The following is a 17,856-nucleotide window of genomic DNA, read 5'->3' as shown; positions in this document are numbered from 1 at the left end:
ATATTTTGCTGTAGTGTGTCAGTAGGAAATATAAATTTCCTTTTCCAAAAATTCATTTTGCCATCAATTGTAATAACCCTGTGAGATTTTTGTTTGCAAAAGGTGTCTGACAACAGCCGATGCTCCACACAAAGATCTTATCTCACCATTATCCAGTTTGTTTGGAATAACATGAAGAAACAGAAAAAAACTGAAACAGACTGAATACAAAAGAAACAAGAAACCAAGAAACCTACCTGCAAAGCTACCTGAAAAACTATGTGCAAGTGCACCTAGGACAAAAGCTGCTTTAAACGCAAAGGATGGTTGATTTAATTTAGTTAACAGAAGTTAATTGATAAAGAAAATGTATTTATGACATTATATCTGACAGCATCCTCATTTTACAGCATTTTTACACAAGTGCCTAAAACTTTTAAAACTGCAGCTTTGCAGGTAGGTTTCTTGAAGCATTCTTGGAAACGTTGCCACAGTTCTTTTGGATTGAGTCGGTCTCAGTTTCTTTAAACACACACACACACACACACACACACACACATATATATTTGTGCTGTCAAACGATCCAAAATAAATAAATAAAAGTTTACATTATGTGTACTGTTTATTATGTATATATAAATGCAAACATTTTTTATTATTTACATGTGTATACATATATATAATATAATAATATAAATATATAAAAGTATATTTAAAGGTGCAGAAACTTCAGAATTGTAATTTTTTTATTAAAAACCATTGGGTCTAAATGTATTTATATATTCAGTTGAAGGCATTGGACCAAGAAATGTTCGTCCAATCAAAACAGTCATTCGGAGTGTTTGTATTGACTTTCCTACCTGCCATTAGGGCTGTGCAAAATATTTAATGCGATTGTCATGTGATATTGCATAGCGTTTCAGTGAACAATAGCTCGGTGTAGTAAATACCTGCATCTGAAAGCAGGTGATGGAGATTTACTACTAATCACAGAACCAGTTTTGCTGAAGAGATGCACATGGTAATCGCATGCAATTTTTTTTGCACAGCCCTACCTGTCGATGTGTATTTGCATATCTCTGCATATCCGGTTCGTGCAGACAGGATACGTCACATACGCTATCCAGATAATGCAAGAATGGCAAACATCAAAAATATATATACCATATTGATCACCCACTAACCAGAATACAGGGACAGATCCACCTCAAAGTAAATGGTGTTTACAGTCCAGCTCCATTATGATTCTAAAGTGTAAACACAGCATATTGTATGACACAGTCATTCTGCTGTGAGTAATGAGCTGATTATCTATTACATAATGAGTAAATACAGCCTTTCATCCGTTATCATGCCAAGCAGGGCAACAGGAAGTAATGTGCAAGAAAACCATGTGAGATATTTTCATGGTTCTTAGTCATTCAGCTCAACATGTGATGTTTATTTCCATCTGAGAGAGAGTGTGGAGCTTAATGACCCCTAACTCCACCCATGACCATCTGCTACCCTTCTAGGTTACACTTACTTAAATGACACAGCAAACAAACCCCTACATTATCTGTTCTCATCTCATCTGCCTATGTGAATCAAACATTTGGGATTAGGAACAAACAGTCTGACTGGAACGGTGAATTTTAGTGTGGGCGGAACTTGGCTGTGAAAAGTGACACTACTTGATAAGGAGATTGTGGGATTGGGGTGCGAATCTTTGGACCTTTTAAAAAACGACTACAGTCAGCACACCAGGAGCGGTGTCTGCCATCTGTTCCCGCTTCCTCAGAGAACAGAGATGCATGCTTACAGAAATAAGAAAAAACACATGGATGGACACCAGATTGGCTCGGTTGCTCTGTCTGAAAGGATGCACTCGTAAACATACTTGCTAGTGTGGGGAATGTCACGGCAGATGTTCACAATTCACTGGAAGAAAATAACTTTTAAGGAAGTAAATAAGATTAATTTCAATCCAAATAAAGCAAACATGTTCACATTTATGCACATAACATATAAAAATATATATATATTTTTTTATTACAGAAAAAGTTACTTTCACAGTATACTGTAGGAAATTGACATGCATGATACGGTATAATCTGTACTTTTTTATTATAAGTAGATAATACATATATTTCTAATCTCATATTTAATTGTGCATTGTGCACTCTTTAATTGCTCCGTTGATGCTTTCAGGAAAAAACACTGTAAAATACTGTGAAACATTGCAATTTAGAATATATTTTTATATTTCTATTCATTTTTAATTCATAAATATTACATCCATTTTGGCTATATAAATCACATATTAAAGTGTGCATGCTCATTTCCCCAATTTAAATAAACAACTATATTTTACAAATAGACAAAATATATTTTTTTACGATCATAAATTTTTTTTAACTATTATTAATAATTATTGCTTATCATATCAGCCAGAATTGTGAGCGAAAGCATGCTAACAAATCCAATGAAATATCACGTGGGCTGAATGAATGGAGAGAGATCCGAGCAGAGGAGTTGAATGAATGAGAGTTGGCTGACTAAAGAGGTTTGTTGTGTTACATCTCATAATTGAACAGGTCTCAAAGGAGTATTCAAGCCTCATACCACTCATTTCCTCTTCTTTATTCCTCCTTTGAATGCCTCTCTCTCCTAAAAAATTGACTAGGTCATTTAACTGATCAAGGGTCTTTTGAATATTGATCTAGTTTATCTAGACAAAACCAATCATGACAGAAACAAACTTCATCAGTCAAATACTCACTGTATGAAGCGGACCAAGTGGGGTGTCATATGGTTAAACCCACTCGTCCTTAACCAAAAACATAACCCCAGCCTTCATCAAACAGGCAGTGTGAATGAAAGTCAAAGGCAATGACGACAAACCCCTCATTATCCTCACGGTTCAGCCAAGGCAGAAGCAACACAGGGCCAGAGTCATGTGCAATAAGACCATACGAGTGTTAAAGGTCTCTGACATCCAGCTCAGTTCAAAGTTAACTCTACAGACACAGCGACGTACAGAAGGTCTTTCCTTAAGTTGGCAATTCTTTGCCAGATGTCAATAGTGAGAACTCAGGCTATGCCAGACTTACGTAGAGTAGAATAAATACATAAAAACATCTTCCTGTTCAAAAGAGGTGGTGGTATAACGATAATAGTTCATGTCTATGCCATATGCTGTAGTCTGCTACATCCTGTAGACTGCAGGCCCTAAAAATACATGGGAAAATGCTAAATTACAGCTTACACCATAGCTAAAATCCAGAACGAGTGAAGGAGTATAAAACGGGAAATGTCAGGATGGACGTGTGCTAAACTACAGCATGCAGAGGAGAAATGGTTGTTTTAAAAAAATCCATTAGTCTACAATAAAAGCCATAATGAAAGGAAATGTGCAGGAATCTGCAACCAAGTCATCTATATTTTGCTGAACAGTTGTCCATTTTATGCAAAAACATAAAAGATCCACTTGTCTAGTGTTTTTATCATAACACCTGCCAGAGTGAATTAAACAAACCGCTGTGATTCAGCTTCATTCAAGATGTTTGAAGGCTCTCGGCAAGCCATTTCTGAAAACAACACTAAAAGACAAAGAGAGCCTTGTGCCAATGTTCTTCATTAATCAGATCTAATCTGCAAGTAATAGTTTTTTTTATTATTTTTTTCTCAGTACCAGGTGCAGCATTTCATATTACAGCATTTTTAGCAGATGAAGCCCTTTGGCTACTGAACACTGCACTAAAAAGACCAGAATATTCCAGCTTCCAGAAGAGAAGAGAAACCATATTCAGACACTGACCAACATCTGACTAAGAAAAATAAGAGAGCTATACTATGATTTTAAAAAGGCAATATTTACGCATGCATAACATGTTGGTTTTTAAAAATGTTCATGTTTTCAAAGTATACATTTTTGCTCACCAAGGCTGCATTTATTTGATCAAAAATACAATGAAAACAGTTATATTGTGAAATATTCTAATTTAAAAATAAAATTTTTATTTTATTTTCAGTTTAAATTGTAATGCATTTAAAATAATAATAATTCTATTGATGCAAAACAGAATTTTCTGCATGTCTTCAGTGTCACATCATCCTTCAGAAATCATTGTTATATGCTGATTTGCTGCTCATGAAACATTTCTTATTATCAATGTTGTAAACAATAGTGCTGCTTAATATTTTTGTGGAAATCAATATTCCAGGATTATTTTATGAATACAAAGTTCAAAAGATAAGCATTCCCTTGCAAACCAATTACAAATGTACATTTCTACATTTAAATGTAATATATAATGTATATTTAGTAGTTTATGCTCATTTCCACTGTCAGCATCTAAAGCTTAAATGATTTCATTTAAAAACACTAATTTAAGAACACTGTTAAATGTGAAATTAATAAAATCTCAAAATGATTTAAAATTGTAATGGTTTATTTGTAAAATATTTAATTGTAATTTCTTGAAAATAAAATTGTCTTATAAGCCAGAATTGTAATATCAATGCATCCCAAACAATATGTGTTTTTTTTTTTTTTAAACAAGGTGAAAGCATCAAAGTCTTCAAAACCGAGGCTACAATTTTTCTTGCCGAATATTCTGATTCATTCGGAGATGAATATCAGAGTATTACAGAATATTACAGAAGTTAAATGCATTGTAAATTGGCCTTTTTTTTAAATCTCTCACCTGGTTCTCATCCTGGACGACTCTGTACTGCTCTTTCCACACAGCAATCTTTGACGCCTCGTCCTTGCGCAGGGCACGCTCCTTTTTCAGCTCGGGGCTCCAGAAGGTCTTAATGGAGCTCATGGAGGAGCTGAGTTTGCTCTCTTTCACATCCACCTCCTTCCGCAGGAGTTCGTTCTCCCGGAGCACCTCCTTGAGCTGGGTCTGCAGGTCCATGATGGTGTTGTCCCGTGCCTGGCGCAGCGAATGAGGCACAGTGGATGCCAGGGTGGAAGGCATATGGTGGTCTCCAAAAGCAATGGCATCAGCGGGAACAGAGCCGGGAGCCCCGGTGGAGATGTTTGGGCTGGATCCCATGACGGTGGTGCGCACACCATAAGGCACCCGTCCTCCTGAGCGGCCCAGTGTCATGGTGCTCTTCGGCAGGTCTGGGCCGGATGTCACCACCTCGTTGTCGCTCAGGTACATGGGGCCGGATGTGGCATAGGCAGCATTGAGAGACTGGATGTTCTCCATGGAAAGGGTTTTCCCACCTGGACCTCCCGCTCCGGCTCCGCTGCCCCCTGTGCTGTTGGTGCGGCGGTGGCCCAGGCGGGGCGAGCGAGGGAGACGGGGCGAGCGGCCGGGACTCTGATTGCTCCCGCCGCTGTGGTTGCCCTCCACTTTGCCTACGGATCGGGCACTACCATACATGGTGGTTTTGACCGGAGAAGGGCAAGAGTGAAGAGAAAAGGACAATATGGACTGATAAGATGATTTTTGTAAATGGTTCTATTTTCTACTTTCGGCTTATTTTAAGCATTCCAAGATGCAGATGATTCATTTTCATGTTGTTGAAGAGTGGCTGGCTTTATCCGTTTAATCTGGTCATGCTATATTCCTGCAACAGAGAGAAAGAGAGAGAGAGATGTAGAGTTAAAACCATTTCTGTCGCATTTTCATTGAGATAGCAAAGCTTTCCCTGGCACCTGACTGATGCCTTGCGCTCTTCTCAGAGAGAAAATAATAGGCTAATGAACAGGTCTGGCACACTGTACGCTTTAACCTCCTTTACTGGGCTCTATGTAGGTCACTCACATGCCACACTGTATTTACTTTAGCTCTGTGGCTCCTGTCCAATACCTATACTGCACTCTCAGCTCTACTTCTGCCTCTCTTCATCTTCTCCACACAGTCCTTTCCTCTGCCTTCATCATCAGTGGCAACTTTCTTTAACATTTGACAGGTTTCATTCAAATACGTGGTAGCTGAGCTAGGCTTATTTGGTACGAATGACACAACAGTCTGCATTCTGAATCTCTGAGGGTAATCAAGTGCTAAGAGGCATGAACACTACCATTCAAAATTTTAGTCAGTGAGATTTTTTGTTTTGAAGGAAATTAATACTTTATTCAGCATTAGCAAGGCTGCTTTAAGTGGAACCAAGGTGAGAGTAAAAACATTTTGGTAATGGTTTACTTAAAGCCTTTTTGAATAATGCACTGCATTAATTATGCCCTGTAATGCATTGTACAATCTCATGAATAATTATGACCACAGTAATTATAACACTTACCGGTATCAATGCATTGTTACACTATTATTTTTAAATTTGGTTATTACTTTTTGTCTTAATTTTTAAACACTGATCATGTAACCTGAAGAAAAAAAAACAGCTTGCTTGATTCAAGTCTCATGAGGTTTTCACAGAGACTGTGGCACCTCATTACAGGCAGATTACTTCAGTATAACACCTGGGTGTATGTGTAACACCTGCAGTTGAACCATGGCAGACATTATGGGATTCATTAACACAGACGGAAAAAATACTAATACAAATATATTAATGCCTCTGCTATTGCTGTGTTAATCAATACAAAGTAATTGAAGGGCGGTGAAACCAAATCTCTAATCACACGAGCACAGTTATGTGCTAGTTCAGAGAGAAGGACTGTTTATTTAAGTCCAGCCACGAGCGGCAGCTGCCTTTTGTCTTGTGTTTATCCCTGATCAAATACTTCATTGTCTCTTGTAAAACACATCTTTGTTTTCTAGCAGTACTGGGTCACATGGGTCTCATGCATGATCTCTTCTATAAATGCTATTTTATCACTAAATACAACTCTTTTTAAAGCAAAGGGAAGTTCAATTCATCAGTTTTTTTAGAAACCCTTTATATTTGCCACAAATGCAGCTTAAGGGTAATTTATTGAGAGGAGGCTAGCACTGTACACTGGAGCTGTGTTTTGGTCCATCCCAAAAGCCAGGAAAAAGCTCAGGGAGGCCGTGATCGTGCCCAACGTACCCACACTCTCTCACTAGGAAAGAATATAACATCAGAGCCACAGTGTGTCTCAATGGACTAAATCTACATGAAAATGACCCCAACGTGAAGTGTGTTAACTGCAGACTGCCTTCAGACTGATACTTTGGACTATCAAACACATAAACAAATATGTTATACAGAACATTTGGCTCCCAAACTCTGGAATAGCCTTCCTGATAATGTTCAGGTTTCCGACACTCTCTCTGTTTAAATCTAGATTAAAGACACATCTATTTAGTCAAGCATTCAAATAATGCATCTCATAATCTTGTTCTGCAGTAATAACTGATCAAAACAACACACATTAATATTCTTTAGCTTCGGTTAAACTATTTAATTTGACCTGGTTGGAACAGCAGCTATGCTAATTATGTCTCTATGTCTCTACATTAACTGACAGTCACAGTGATAAGCTACTACTAAATATGGTAGAAACTGAATTTTCTGTAAAGTTGCTTTGCAACGATTTATATCATGAAAAGCACTATACAAATAAACTTGAACTGAAATGAATTGAAAGAACATGATACAAAGAAAGAGTAAAGAATCAGAACAGTCCAGTCTCATGGAGGGACAGTTTGCAGAAGCTGTGATAGACTCAAGTAGAGAACGGATGAGATGCAGAGGGGGCAGCGAGACCGCAGATCTCCTGATGAAAGGAAGCCAAATCTTTAAAGCAGTGGGCATGTCTAACCCGTCACATTCCCTGAAGCTGAGACAACATGTTTTAAATGCCTGCACTTATCGCACTTATGTAATAACCTTTTTATACCTTAATCGTCCTAGTCTATAAAATGTAGATATCACATTTATATATTATGATTCATAAATATATATATTCTGATTTATGCATTTATATTTCTACAAATATATTTTCAATGCATATATTTACATTTTATATATTCATCTTTTATACTATTCCTGTTCGGCACTTCATTCAGTCAAACGTTAACATTCACCTTGCAGAATATGCTAAATGCTAATTAGCCTATTTTAGCAAAATAAGAGGGATCATAAAGATATTTACATATAGTCCACAGGAGAAAATAATAGTTGAATTTATAAAAATGACCCTGTTCAAACGTTTACATCCCCTTGATTCTTAATACGGTGTTGTAACCTGAATGATCCACAGTTGTGTTGTTTTTTTTTTTTTTGTGATAGTTGTTCATGAGTCCATTGTTTGTACTGAATGGTTAAACTGCCTGCTGTAGTTCAGCTCACAAAAATTATTTGGGTTTTCAACATTTTTGTGCACTGGAACTGATTTTGAGATCCATCTTTTCACACCGAGGACAACTGAGGGACTAATATGCAACTATTACAGAACAGCTCACTGATGCTCCAGAAAGAAATACCATGCATTAAGAGCCAGGGGTTGAAAACTTTTTGCATTTTAAAGATCAGGGTAAATTGAACTTATTTTGACTTCTGAGAAACATTTTGGTAAGTATCTTCTAAGCTTCTAAGGGGCAGTACTAAAAGCAAAAAAAAATATATATATATATGCAAAATAAGAATCTTCATACTGATTTTCCCCCAGCTCTTAATGCATGGTATTTCTGAAGCATCAGTAAGCATTTGAACCTTCTGTAATAGTTGCGAATGAGTTCCTCAATTGTCCTCAGTGTGAAAAGATGGATCTCAAAATCATACAGTATGCAAAACAATATGCAAATCTACAACTGCTGATTTGCCATTTTAACTGCTCAAATCAGCAGAGCAGCAAGTGTACCATGAGAAAAACATATATATTCACTGCAATGAGATCAAGACAGAACAACAGAACAGGCTTCAGCTAAACAGGGCAAATCCAAGGAGATCAGGACATCTAGAGAGAGTCATTCGGAAATAATGGGAATGTATCACATGTGTAAGAGGAGGGGCAGAGTTGAAACTGGGGTTGGCAGTCACTTAGGGACCAACAGCACATTTGTAAAAAATTTGTACACACACTTTCATTCTGAAATGTTTTAAAGTTGCAGCCCAAAAAAGCATACTTAAGCTTAAGTTAAATAAAGGAAACTCAGCATATAACCACACTGTTAATTATAGGGTGAACGGTTCCTTTAAGAACTATGGCAGTCCTGGCCATCTGGTTCGCCCCGGGGCAGGTGGATTACACCTGGACAGTGGACACAGCAAGAAATGGTACCCTCCCTGCATTTCTTTATCTCTCAATCCCTCCTTTCAGCCATATCTCCTTCTATTACAGCGATCTGCTCTGCTCTCTTCAACAGGGATTTTCACAATGTAAGTCTCCCTCATGGAACAGTAAGTTTCCATTTCATTTGGCCTAAATCCTCACACACAAAAACAGGCCAAAACCAATGTCTACTATTCAATCACGCAAAGAACGGGAAACTATAGTAACTTATTTTTAATATATCTAGAAAAAGTATTTTATTTACAAATAAGAATAAAACCTACTCCAAATGCTAAAAATGTATGTTTAAGCCTCTGGAAAGACTGTGCTTTTAAAGTGAGAGAGATGTAAGAGAGGAAACTAATGCGAAGAGAGGACAGTAAAAACAGCAGAAAGACTGACTCAAACTCGACAAGAAATGCCATTACGCTATTCTTACTCATAAATGAGCTCATAAGCCAAAAAACAATCTTGTCATTTAAATATATTATTCTGAAATTTCTTAAAAGTGTGGTCAGATTTAAGCATTTTGGTTAAACAGACTCAATTTTAAAGCAAAATTTTAATAAAAGTCAGTTTAAAATATGAATAAATAAATAAGGGTTTTCACTAAAAACAAACAGAATCATACATTTTCCTTTAAATACAATCTTTGGTAGATAGCTCTCATGCATCATATATATGTATGTATTAGAGCTGCACGATTACAACAAAAATCATAATTGATGATTATTCCATTGAAATTGTGATTATTAATTAAGGTTATCACAATTTACATTGAATGATGTTTATACCATTGTTAGATGCAACTGCATGATATATTTTTATATGAAAATAAACAAGCTGAAAACACTAACTGAAACACTTTTAGTGCTTTTCTATAGTATTAAGCCTTAAATGTCAACTATACATCGATCCGATTGGTTTCTTCTTTAAATTATATAAAAAAAGTTAAAATATGAATGGTATTATAAGGTTATACTAAAACAATGGGAAAACACTTGAGATAACATGTGGGGGAAAAAAACATATCTTAAGCATACAGAATAACATAAGTGGACGATTAATTGCTGCTTTGAGCAATTGCGTAATTGTGCCATCCATTATTGTTATCGCAATTCGAAATTTGATTAATTGAGCAGCACATATATATATATATATATATACACTCTCTCTCTCTCGCTCTCTCTCTCGCTCTCTCTCTCTCTATATATATATATATACACACACACATAGAAAAAAGAATTACTTTGAATTTTCACTTAAAAATTGCTAGTAAATTTCACAAATTAAAATGAAATGGCAAGTAAAACATTTAATTTTATTAAGTAAAAAGGCAGTAGTATTTTATTTTGCAAAACTTACTCCAATAATCTTTGAAAAAAATTGAAATAAATAAAACTGTAACATTCATTACAAAATGTTTATTTAAATTAAATTAATAACAACCAATTAAAATGTACATTAAACTCACTGTGAATGTGATATTCCATATTTGTGATGTTTCTTTTCATTTTATATAGCATTTTTCCTAATCATTTATTCATTCAGCAGATGCTTTTATCCAAAGCGACTTACTAATGAGGACAATAGAAACAATAACAAATTCTAATAAATCAAAACAACTATATTGTGAATATTCGCTATATGTATGACCCAGTTCTATAAAGAGGATAATAACACCACAAGAGGAATGCGTTTTATTTTGCTCATGACTCACGACATACAGCTAAACTGAGTCAAACCTTTTAAAGTAATGGTTGGAGTGCTGAGTCAGAATACATGATCAAATGTTCCAAGCCCACACCCTAAATTACAGTCAGCAACTCTACATTTAAACTATCTGCTTGATGTTACAGTATTTTTTGGGCAAAGTCCTCTTTCTCAAACATCTAAGCCTATGAATCGTTCTGCCCCCCTCTCGCCTCTGTTACAGCATCACTGGGACGGCGTGTGCCTGCCTCTGCCTCTGTATTTATAGGCGGGAACAGAGGTCAGCTTTGAGCTCACTTAAAACGCTCTGCCTGATGCCTGACGGTCTGTCACTTCACATCACTGAACATCTAGACGGCAGCACTGATTCATCAGCATTCAAACAACTACAACCACAGCGCATTTCATTCAATCCACATCCACATCCACTTAAACCTGCTCTTCTGCCTTCAAAATCCAGGTAACTGAGAACACGAATCGGATATCTGACAGATATGCAACCTGAGAATCTTGTTTCTAATATGGGGAAGGATGAGATGCCGGGTGACATAACTCAAGAGGAAGTCAAAGAAAGCATGTTAAATCTCCGCAAAACCTATGTGTTTTCATTGTTTCTGAATGTCCGCTCAGATATTTATATCTAGAGACTCAATGGTAGTTGATGGTCAATATAGCAGATATTTAAGCATACATAATAAAATTAAATGAATGAAAATGAAATGTTAAATAAACACACTGAAAAGAACAATTATATTAACTATACTGCCAAATTTGGCTCAGATATTTTCCAGATCTGGCAACATTGCAGTGTTTGTACATAGTATAAAAATAAAACGACCATTATTTCAGTCCTTCTGCTTCAAAATTTCGTGATTACTTCAATGAAATAAAGAAACTACTAGCATTTTACTAGCAGTTTCTGAGTGAAAATGGTTTAAAGTAAATCCTAATACTTAAAAAAATGCACATTTTAACAAGTTAAATGGCTGCCTCAAGCTTTAAGTTTAATCAGTTAAAGTAATTTCAACTTAAATTACATTAAACACACTAAAATCAAGATGAATTTCATACAACTTATTAAAAAAAGTTGAAATAGCACAACTTATTTTGATGAATTAAAGCAATGTAAAACATAAGTTCTCAAGACTTACTAATCATTTACCTTATTATAGTGCATATACAGTATGTTTGGTCTACTGATTGCATTGAAAACAAATAGCCAGTTTTTACACAGTATTTACTCAAAGTTCAGTTCAGAAAAAAAAAGCTATTGTTTCTTATCTGTTGACAAGACTGTCAGTAGAGTTTGGAAGTGATTCAAGGAGTAACACTACTGTATATCAGCTAAGAGGATTTCTGGAGGATGAAAGAAATAGAAGAGGAGAAGCATTTCAAAGTTTTCTTTAGAGAATCACCAAGGGTAGAAGATCGACCAAACTCCTCCGAAACTGGATCCAAACAAGCTCTGCAAGGCCAAAGCAGCTGTAGGCTGTTTTCACACTGTTCGATTGTTGATCTGAACTAGAGTTTGATTCGGTCTTCCTCCACCTGCCTTGACTCTTTCACATTGCATTATTTGGCTCAGAATCATGTTGGTTTTGTGTTATCAATATCATGATAAACCGGTGATATTTTCGTAACACTGAAATACTATTACAGATTTTATTATTCTATTTTAATTTCAATTAAAGTTTTAGAAATGTTATTGTATATTTAAATACTGTAAAACAACAGAATAATTACATAACAGAATGGTACAGAAGCTAGAACCACTAAAGTGATTCCCATATTACACATTACAGTTTCCCAAACCCACAGCTTTAGAGCTATAAGCCAAAGATGTTTTTACAAACTCTTCAGCAAACACATCATTCCTCTGAGACTCCAGATCAACTAATCAATTCTCATCTCCAGTCCTGACCTGCTAGCAGCATGAAACGAGAGAGCCGGTGTTGAATGTGCTTTTCTTCTCTGGCCTGACAGGTTTTCGTCCCCTGTCTGTCAGTCTGTTTGCGAGAGTTAACTAGGCCCACACCAGACATGCTAAACCACACGAGGGACTCCCTTTATTTCCTCTGTTTTCCTACACCTGCGTTTTTAGGCAGGTGTAATTGTGAAAGACATCATGAATGTGTGTTCGCTGTGATGTTGTACAACAAGGGTCAGCAGAGGACACACAACTGAGGAGACATCACACATGAATATCATGCCACTGCTTTAATGAGGATTCTGTGCTACTGCTAAAGATATTTCATATTAAAATGATGTCCCAGATTATGGCCAATACTGACAAGTATATAATAACTTTTATTTTGGCCAATAATCAATAAAAGCCACACATTAAAATTCTATTAAATACAATTTGGTCTAAATTAATTCAAAATAAAACACACACGTTTGTTTCTGTGAATTGTGGGGACTTTCCATAGTGACTTCTGTTATTTTTATACTAACCAAACGATATTTACTATCCCTTAACCCTAAACCTACTCCTTACAGAAAACCTGTTTGCATCGTTACACTTTCAGATAAACATAATTTACTATTTTTTATAAAAGTGTTCCCTCGTGGGGGCCGCAGGTTAGTCCCCATAATATCAAAAATTTCAGGTTTTACTATCATTGTGGGATATTTGGTCCCCTCAGTGTAACATAATCAAGTACACAAACACACAAATAAATAAATACAGAATTTTAAATGCTTTAAGTAAATTTAGGCATCCCGACATTGTAATGTGAATAATTATATGACTATTACATTTAGGTGTTATTTAATTATTATTGTTTATAAAGATTAACTTCAAGTGAGTGTTAGATGGTGGCAAAAGCAATCTAAAAATATATAAAATTATATTGCATACTTAATTGTAAAAGTATAGTAAATGAGCATTCACATTTTTACACTATAAAATATAATCTTTATTAAAATTTGAAAATGAATACCAGTTTTTTATTTTTTACATCATAATGCTGTGATGCCTAAATTCACTTGTAGCATTTAAAATGATTGATCAGATTTTAATATATAATTTGATATTAGATATATAATTATTTTAAAAACATGTGAATTCAGACATTAGAACAATATGCATTATTAAAAATGTATATTAATTTGATTTTTTTATATGAATGTTTATAAAGATGAACTAAATTCAGTAGACTATGACAAATGCCAATCTAAATGTAAAAACAGGAAATATCTAATAAATATCTAATATCAACTGATAAATAAAAATAATCTAAAAAAATTTAATAATAATCTAGAAAAATAAAGATGTTTGTTTAAATCTTAACTAACAATAAGTTACAAGCTTTACATTATGAGGCATTAAGAACTTAAAATCCAGATGAACCCTTAAAACCTATCCTGTATCCCACCATGGCTTCACCATTTCAAAAAGTGTTTCACTTAACACACCAGATTGCATAACACATCCACATATCCAAAAGTAAAAATATATTTTTCATCAGGTTCAAACCACCAACAGAACAACACCTTTCCCTTGAGAAATGAAAGCATGCTGGTACACGCTGACAAAAGACAAACTTTCCTGCGTGTCTCAGAGTCTAAGAATCACTCACCTCCCTGTATTTCTCATGTATTACACCCTCCAGAGATGAAATAAAAATGAAGACCTGGCCCGATCTTAAAAAGAAGAGACAGGTCAGTCACATACACCCTAATCTCAGCAGTTTATCTTGATAATACGTCTCAATTTATTCAAACAAACATCTACGCTTTTGCCGCATATTATTTTTCCCTACTAAAATACCAAACAAATGGTTTTAGACAGTGCTTAGATCTTTTTTTGTAGTACTTCAGTCACCCCCATGACTGAACACTGTGAACAGACAGCAGGTATGATCCAAAACAGGTGTCAAATCAGTTCCTGGGAAAGTTCCAGCTCTGAGAAGATACAGACACAAACCCTGGAGGCCAGAAGTATTCCCCTGCATACTGAAGATATGAACCCATTGAAAAACAGATTAATACAATATTTTTACCAGATTTTTGGCCATTTTGAGGTTACCGGCTTTCCAAAATCTACTGACAACTTTGTTGATGGATAGCAAACATTTTATGTTTTCAACTGTGTTTTCAATTTAAATTTTAAGAAAAGTTTAATAAAAGTGCTTAATAAATCAAGTTTATTTAAATAAAAAAGTAATATAAATAATACACAAACTAATAAAAAAAATACAGTTAAAATAAATTAATATGTGATCTGTCATCAGTCACCCTGGTCTATACATATAGATTTTGGTATTTGTTCATTTAAAAATAACATGTTTGTTTGTGTATGAGTTCACACCAGGTCGGCTTGACATTACAGTAATCCTTCTATGTCAGAAAGACCTCAGTTCCAGCTTCCTGACACAAGCAGCCCAGTCACAGATTCACAGGACTGATCCAGCAGACTGAAAATATAGACTGAATGTTGCAACTGAAAAAAAAAACATGCTGAGATGTACACAACCGAGAAAGCAAGAAAGCACTTCCTCGGCATGGTTATCAACTCACTGATGGTCTATTATATTGAGAATATTCACAGCAAAATGTGTGATATGTCTTGTGATTAGACATGGAGGAACATTAAAACAACCACAGGCTTCCATAAACAAGGATCAACAAAACAGTACTGAACCAAAGCTCTGATGTGCAAGACACCTGTAGGATCACTACATGTGTGTGTGTGTGTAATAAATGAGTGCAAATATACTATGCATAGTCCATGCAATTAATGAGCGAATAAAACATGAGTTGTTAGAAAAAAAATCAAATTATGAAGGACTAAAAGTTACATTTAACATCGATATTTAATATAACAGTAAAAATAAGTATTATTATATATAAATATATATTAGGTTATATTAACACTGTGGTTAAAAATAAGGGAGGTGCTCTTGGATCCTTCACAGAGGAGCCAATCAAATTATTCCAAACGAGTATCAGTCGGGAAAGACACTCGATTGAACTACCTGCTGTATCCTATAACAACAACCTCATCTGCTTTTAAACAACACTGCTGTGTTTGACGGACTGTTTTGCTCAATAATAAACACAACTTCTCCGTTTGGAGTATGGGTAAATATTTCCCCAGCGGGGAGATACTTTGTGTCTGTTCAACAGAAGAGATATTTTGTAACCGATACATATTTTCCCGCTGACGTCACAGAGAGTGCGGAGATACTTTGTAACAAATCGCGGATATTTAGTAACCGCCTTGCGGACGCTTTAAATCTGTTCTGGATGGGAAATAAGCAAATAAATCACGAATGAAAGTCTGAAATGCACATGTAGTCACAGGGCTTCCTCTTGAAGAAGCTTGACACCGCCTGGGCTGAAGCTTTGGACGGATTCGCAACGGTTTTTACCACACAATAGTGTCCAGATTGTCTCACTATAGCTGTTTATGTCGAATCATAAACTCGCCATTGGAACGAGACTCCTCTCTAACACGGAATATGTGTGTATGTTTTTCTTTTTTCCCCTCCTCCTGTTCCTCCATTGCTTGCTGGCGCAACAGCGTTTCATTTGAACAGTTTCTAGTGCGCATATTGTGAAATATCAGCTTTATTTACCTTCCTTCTAGTTTGTCTAGGCGCATACGAACGTATATATACCGTTAGTGTGGAACGGAAAGATATATCTCCACGTAATCCCACACTATCAATGGGCTGTGTCCGAGCAGTTCAGACTCTTCAGATGAGGAAAACCACTTTCAAAAGCTCCTTACCTTCTTCCACAAGCGGTTAGTCCGGTTTGGTGAGGTGGCTGTGCCTGTATCAATTGTTGTAGACGGACCGTTATCACTTTGAGAGCTGATAACGGCGGGGAAAGCCCTGTTTTAGAGTACTTCTGTCGTTTTCTTCCTCTCTTTGCCAGAGCTACGAGCCAGGGCGCTTCAAGTGACGTAACGAACCGGGATGCGCGCGCCCGACACTGGCCTCCATGACCGCCGTGACGTGCACGAGCGCTCCTGCACCTTATTTTAAATGTCACCATAGAGGATATATACCTTGGGCTTCAAGTGTAGCAGCTTGTTCTTTCTTTCTTTCTTTCTTTCTTTCTTTCCTTTTTTGTTTTCTTTATACACATACACACAGGCACACATATTTTGTATAGAAAAATAGAAAATATGTATATCATATATTTGTATATATGTATCATATTTATATTTTATATTTAATCCTTTAAATCCTTAACAGTTACAATAATTATATTAGTGAATTGCTGGTGATGTTTTTCATTTGACAGTTGTTGTGGAATAAAATAATCTGATAATCATTAACTGTAAATGTCAACAGACTAAACAACATCCATGCTGTTCAGATTTACCTATCATCACATCTTCAAATATTCTCTATACGTTCAGCACTGGAGACTGGAGCTGTATACCCACACAATGGAGACCTCCCCCAGTATTGGTCTTCTGGGTGTAATTTGGGGTTTGACTGATATTTCTTGCTTGTGTAACTGAAGCATGACTGCAGGAAAAGGACTCGCAGACCCAAACCGCATTGATCAGGTTCAGGATGTTCAGTTCCCTTAACCAAGAACATTTCATAAAATTAGGCTCTAGTCTCATTGCTTTAAATATGTGATTAACAGATCAGCTTTGTAAGGAAGTTATATCATCATTCTTACTGAAAGCATTTTCAAACCAATTCCATTTGCATCCCATAAATACCTGAAATGTATTTTAGTGGAATGCTTTAGTTACTGTAGGTAAATCCACAAGTCAAATTTAAACTGTATAGGGACTTAAGGTTTTTTTTTTTTTTTTCAGTACATATTTCCATTTGTCTGTTTCTATGAACTATATATATATATATATATATATATATATATATATATATATATATATATATATCCACTAGAGGTCAGTAGAGATCTTCCTTTAGGTCAAGCAACCCACGTGATCGATATGTACTGCATAACTCTCTCACACACGCACACGTTTTATGGGGACAAATACTTTTTTCATTTTTTTACAGAAAAAGTGCCAGAGATCATACATTAAA

At 35.7% G+C, this 17,856-nt stretch overlaps 1 protein-coding gene across 12 annotated transcripts in view; it reads right to left on the bottom strand.

Annotated features, from left to right (window-relative positions):
• The window catches only part of LOC113058811 (ELKS/Rab6-interacting/CAST family member 1-like), a 190,847-nt gene extending 174,061 nt beyond the window's left edge, over positions 1 to 16,786 (bottom strand). For 5 of the 12 annotated variants that reach the window (XM_026227045.1, XM_026227054.1, XM_026227078.1 and 2 more), the window contains exons 1-2: positions 16,569 to 16,784; positions 4,668 to 5,547 (exon numbers count right to left, since the gene is read on the bottom strand). In XM_026227045.1, coding sequence (XP_026082830.1) covers positions 4,668 to 5,360 — 693 coding nt within the window. In that variant the 5' untranslated portion in view covers positions 5,361 to 5,547; positions 16,569 to 16,784. Of the gene's footprint in view, positions 1 to 4,667; positions 5,548 to 16,568 lie in introns of all 12 variants that reach the window. The other 7 variants (XM_026227063.1, XM_026227071.1, XM_026227087.1 and 4 more) reach the window with 3 other exon arrangements.
• Positions 16,787 to 17,856: the final 1,070 nt, after the last annotated feature.

Source organism: Carassius auratus, chromosome 4, assembly GCF_003368295.1.
Source record: "Carassius auratus strain Wakin chromosome 4, ASM336829v1, whole genome shotgun sequence".
NCBI lineage: Eukaryota > Metazoa > Chordata > Actinopteri > Cypriniformes > Cyprinidae > Carassius > Carassius auratus.
The sequence above is the reverse complement of the archived record's forward strand: the minus strand, read 5'-3'. Positions and strand labels throughout refer to the sequence as shown.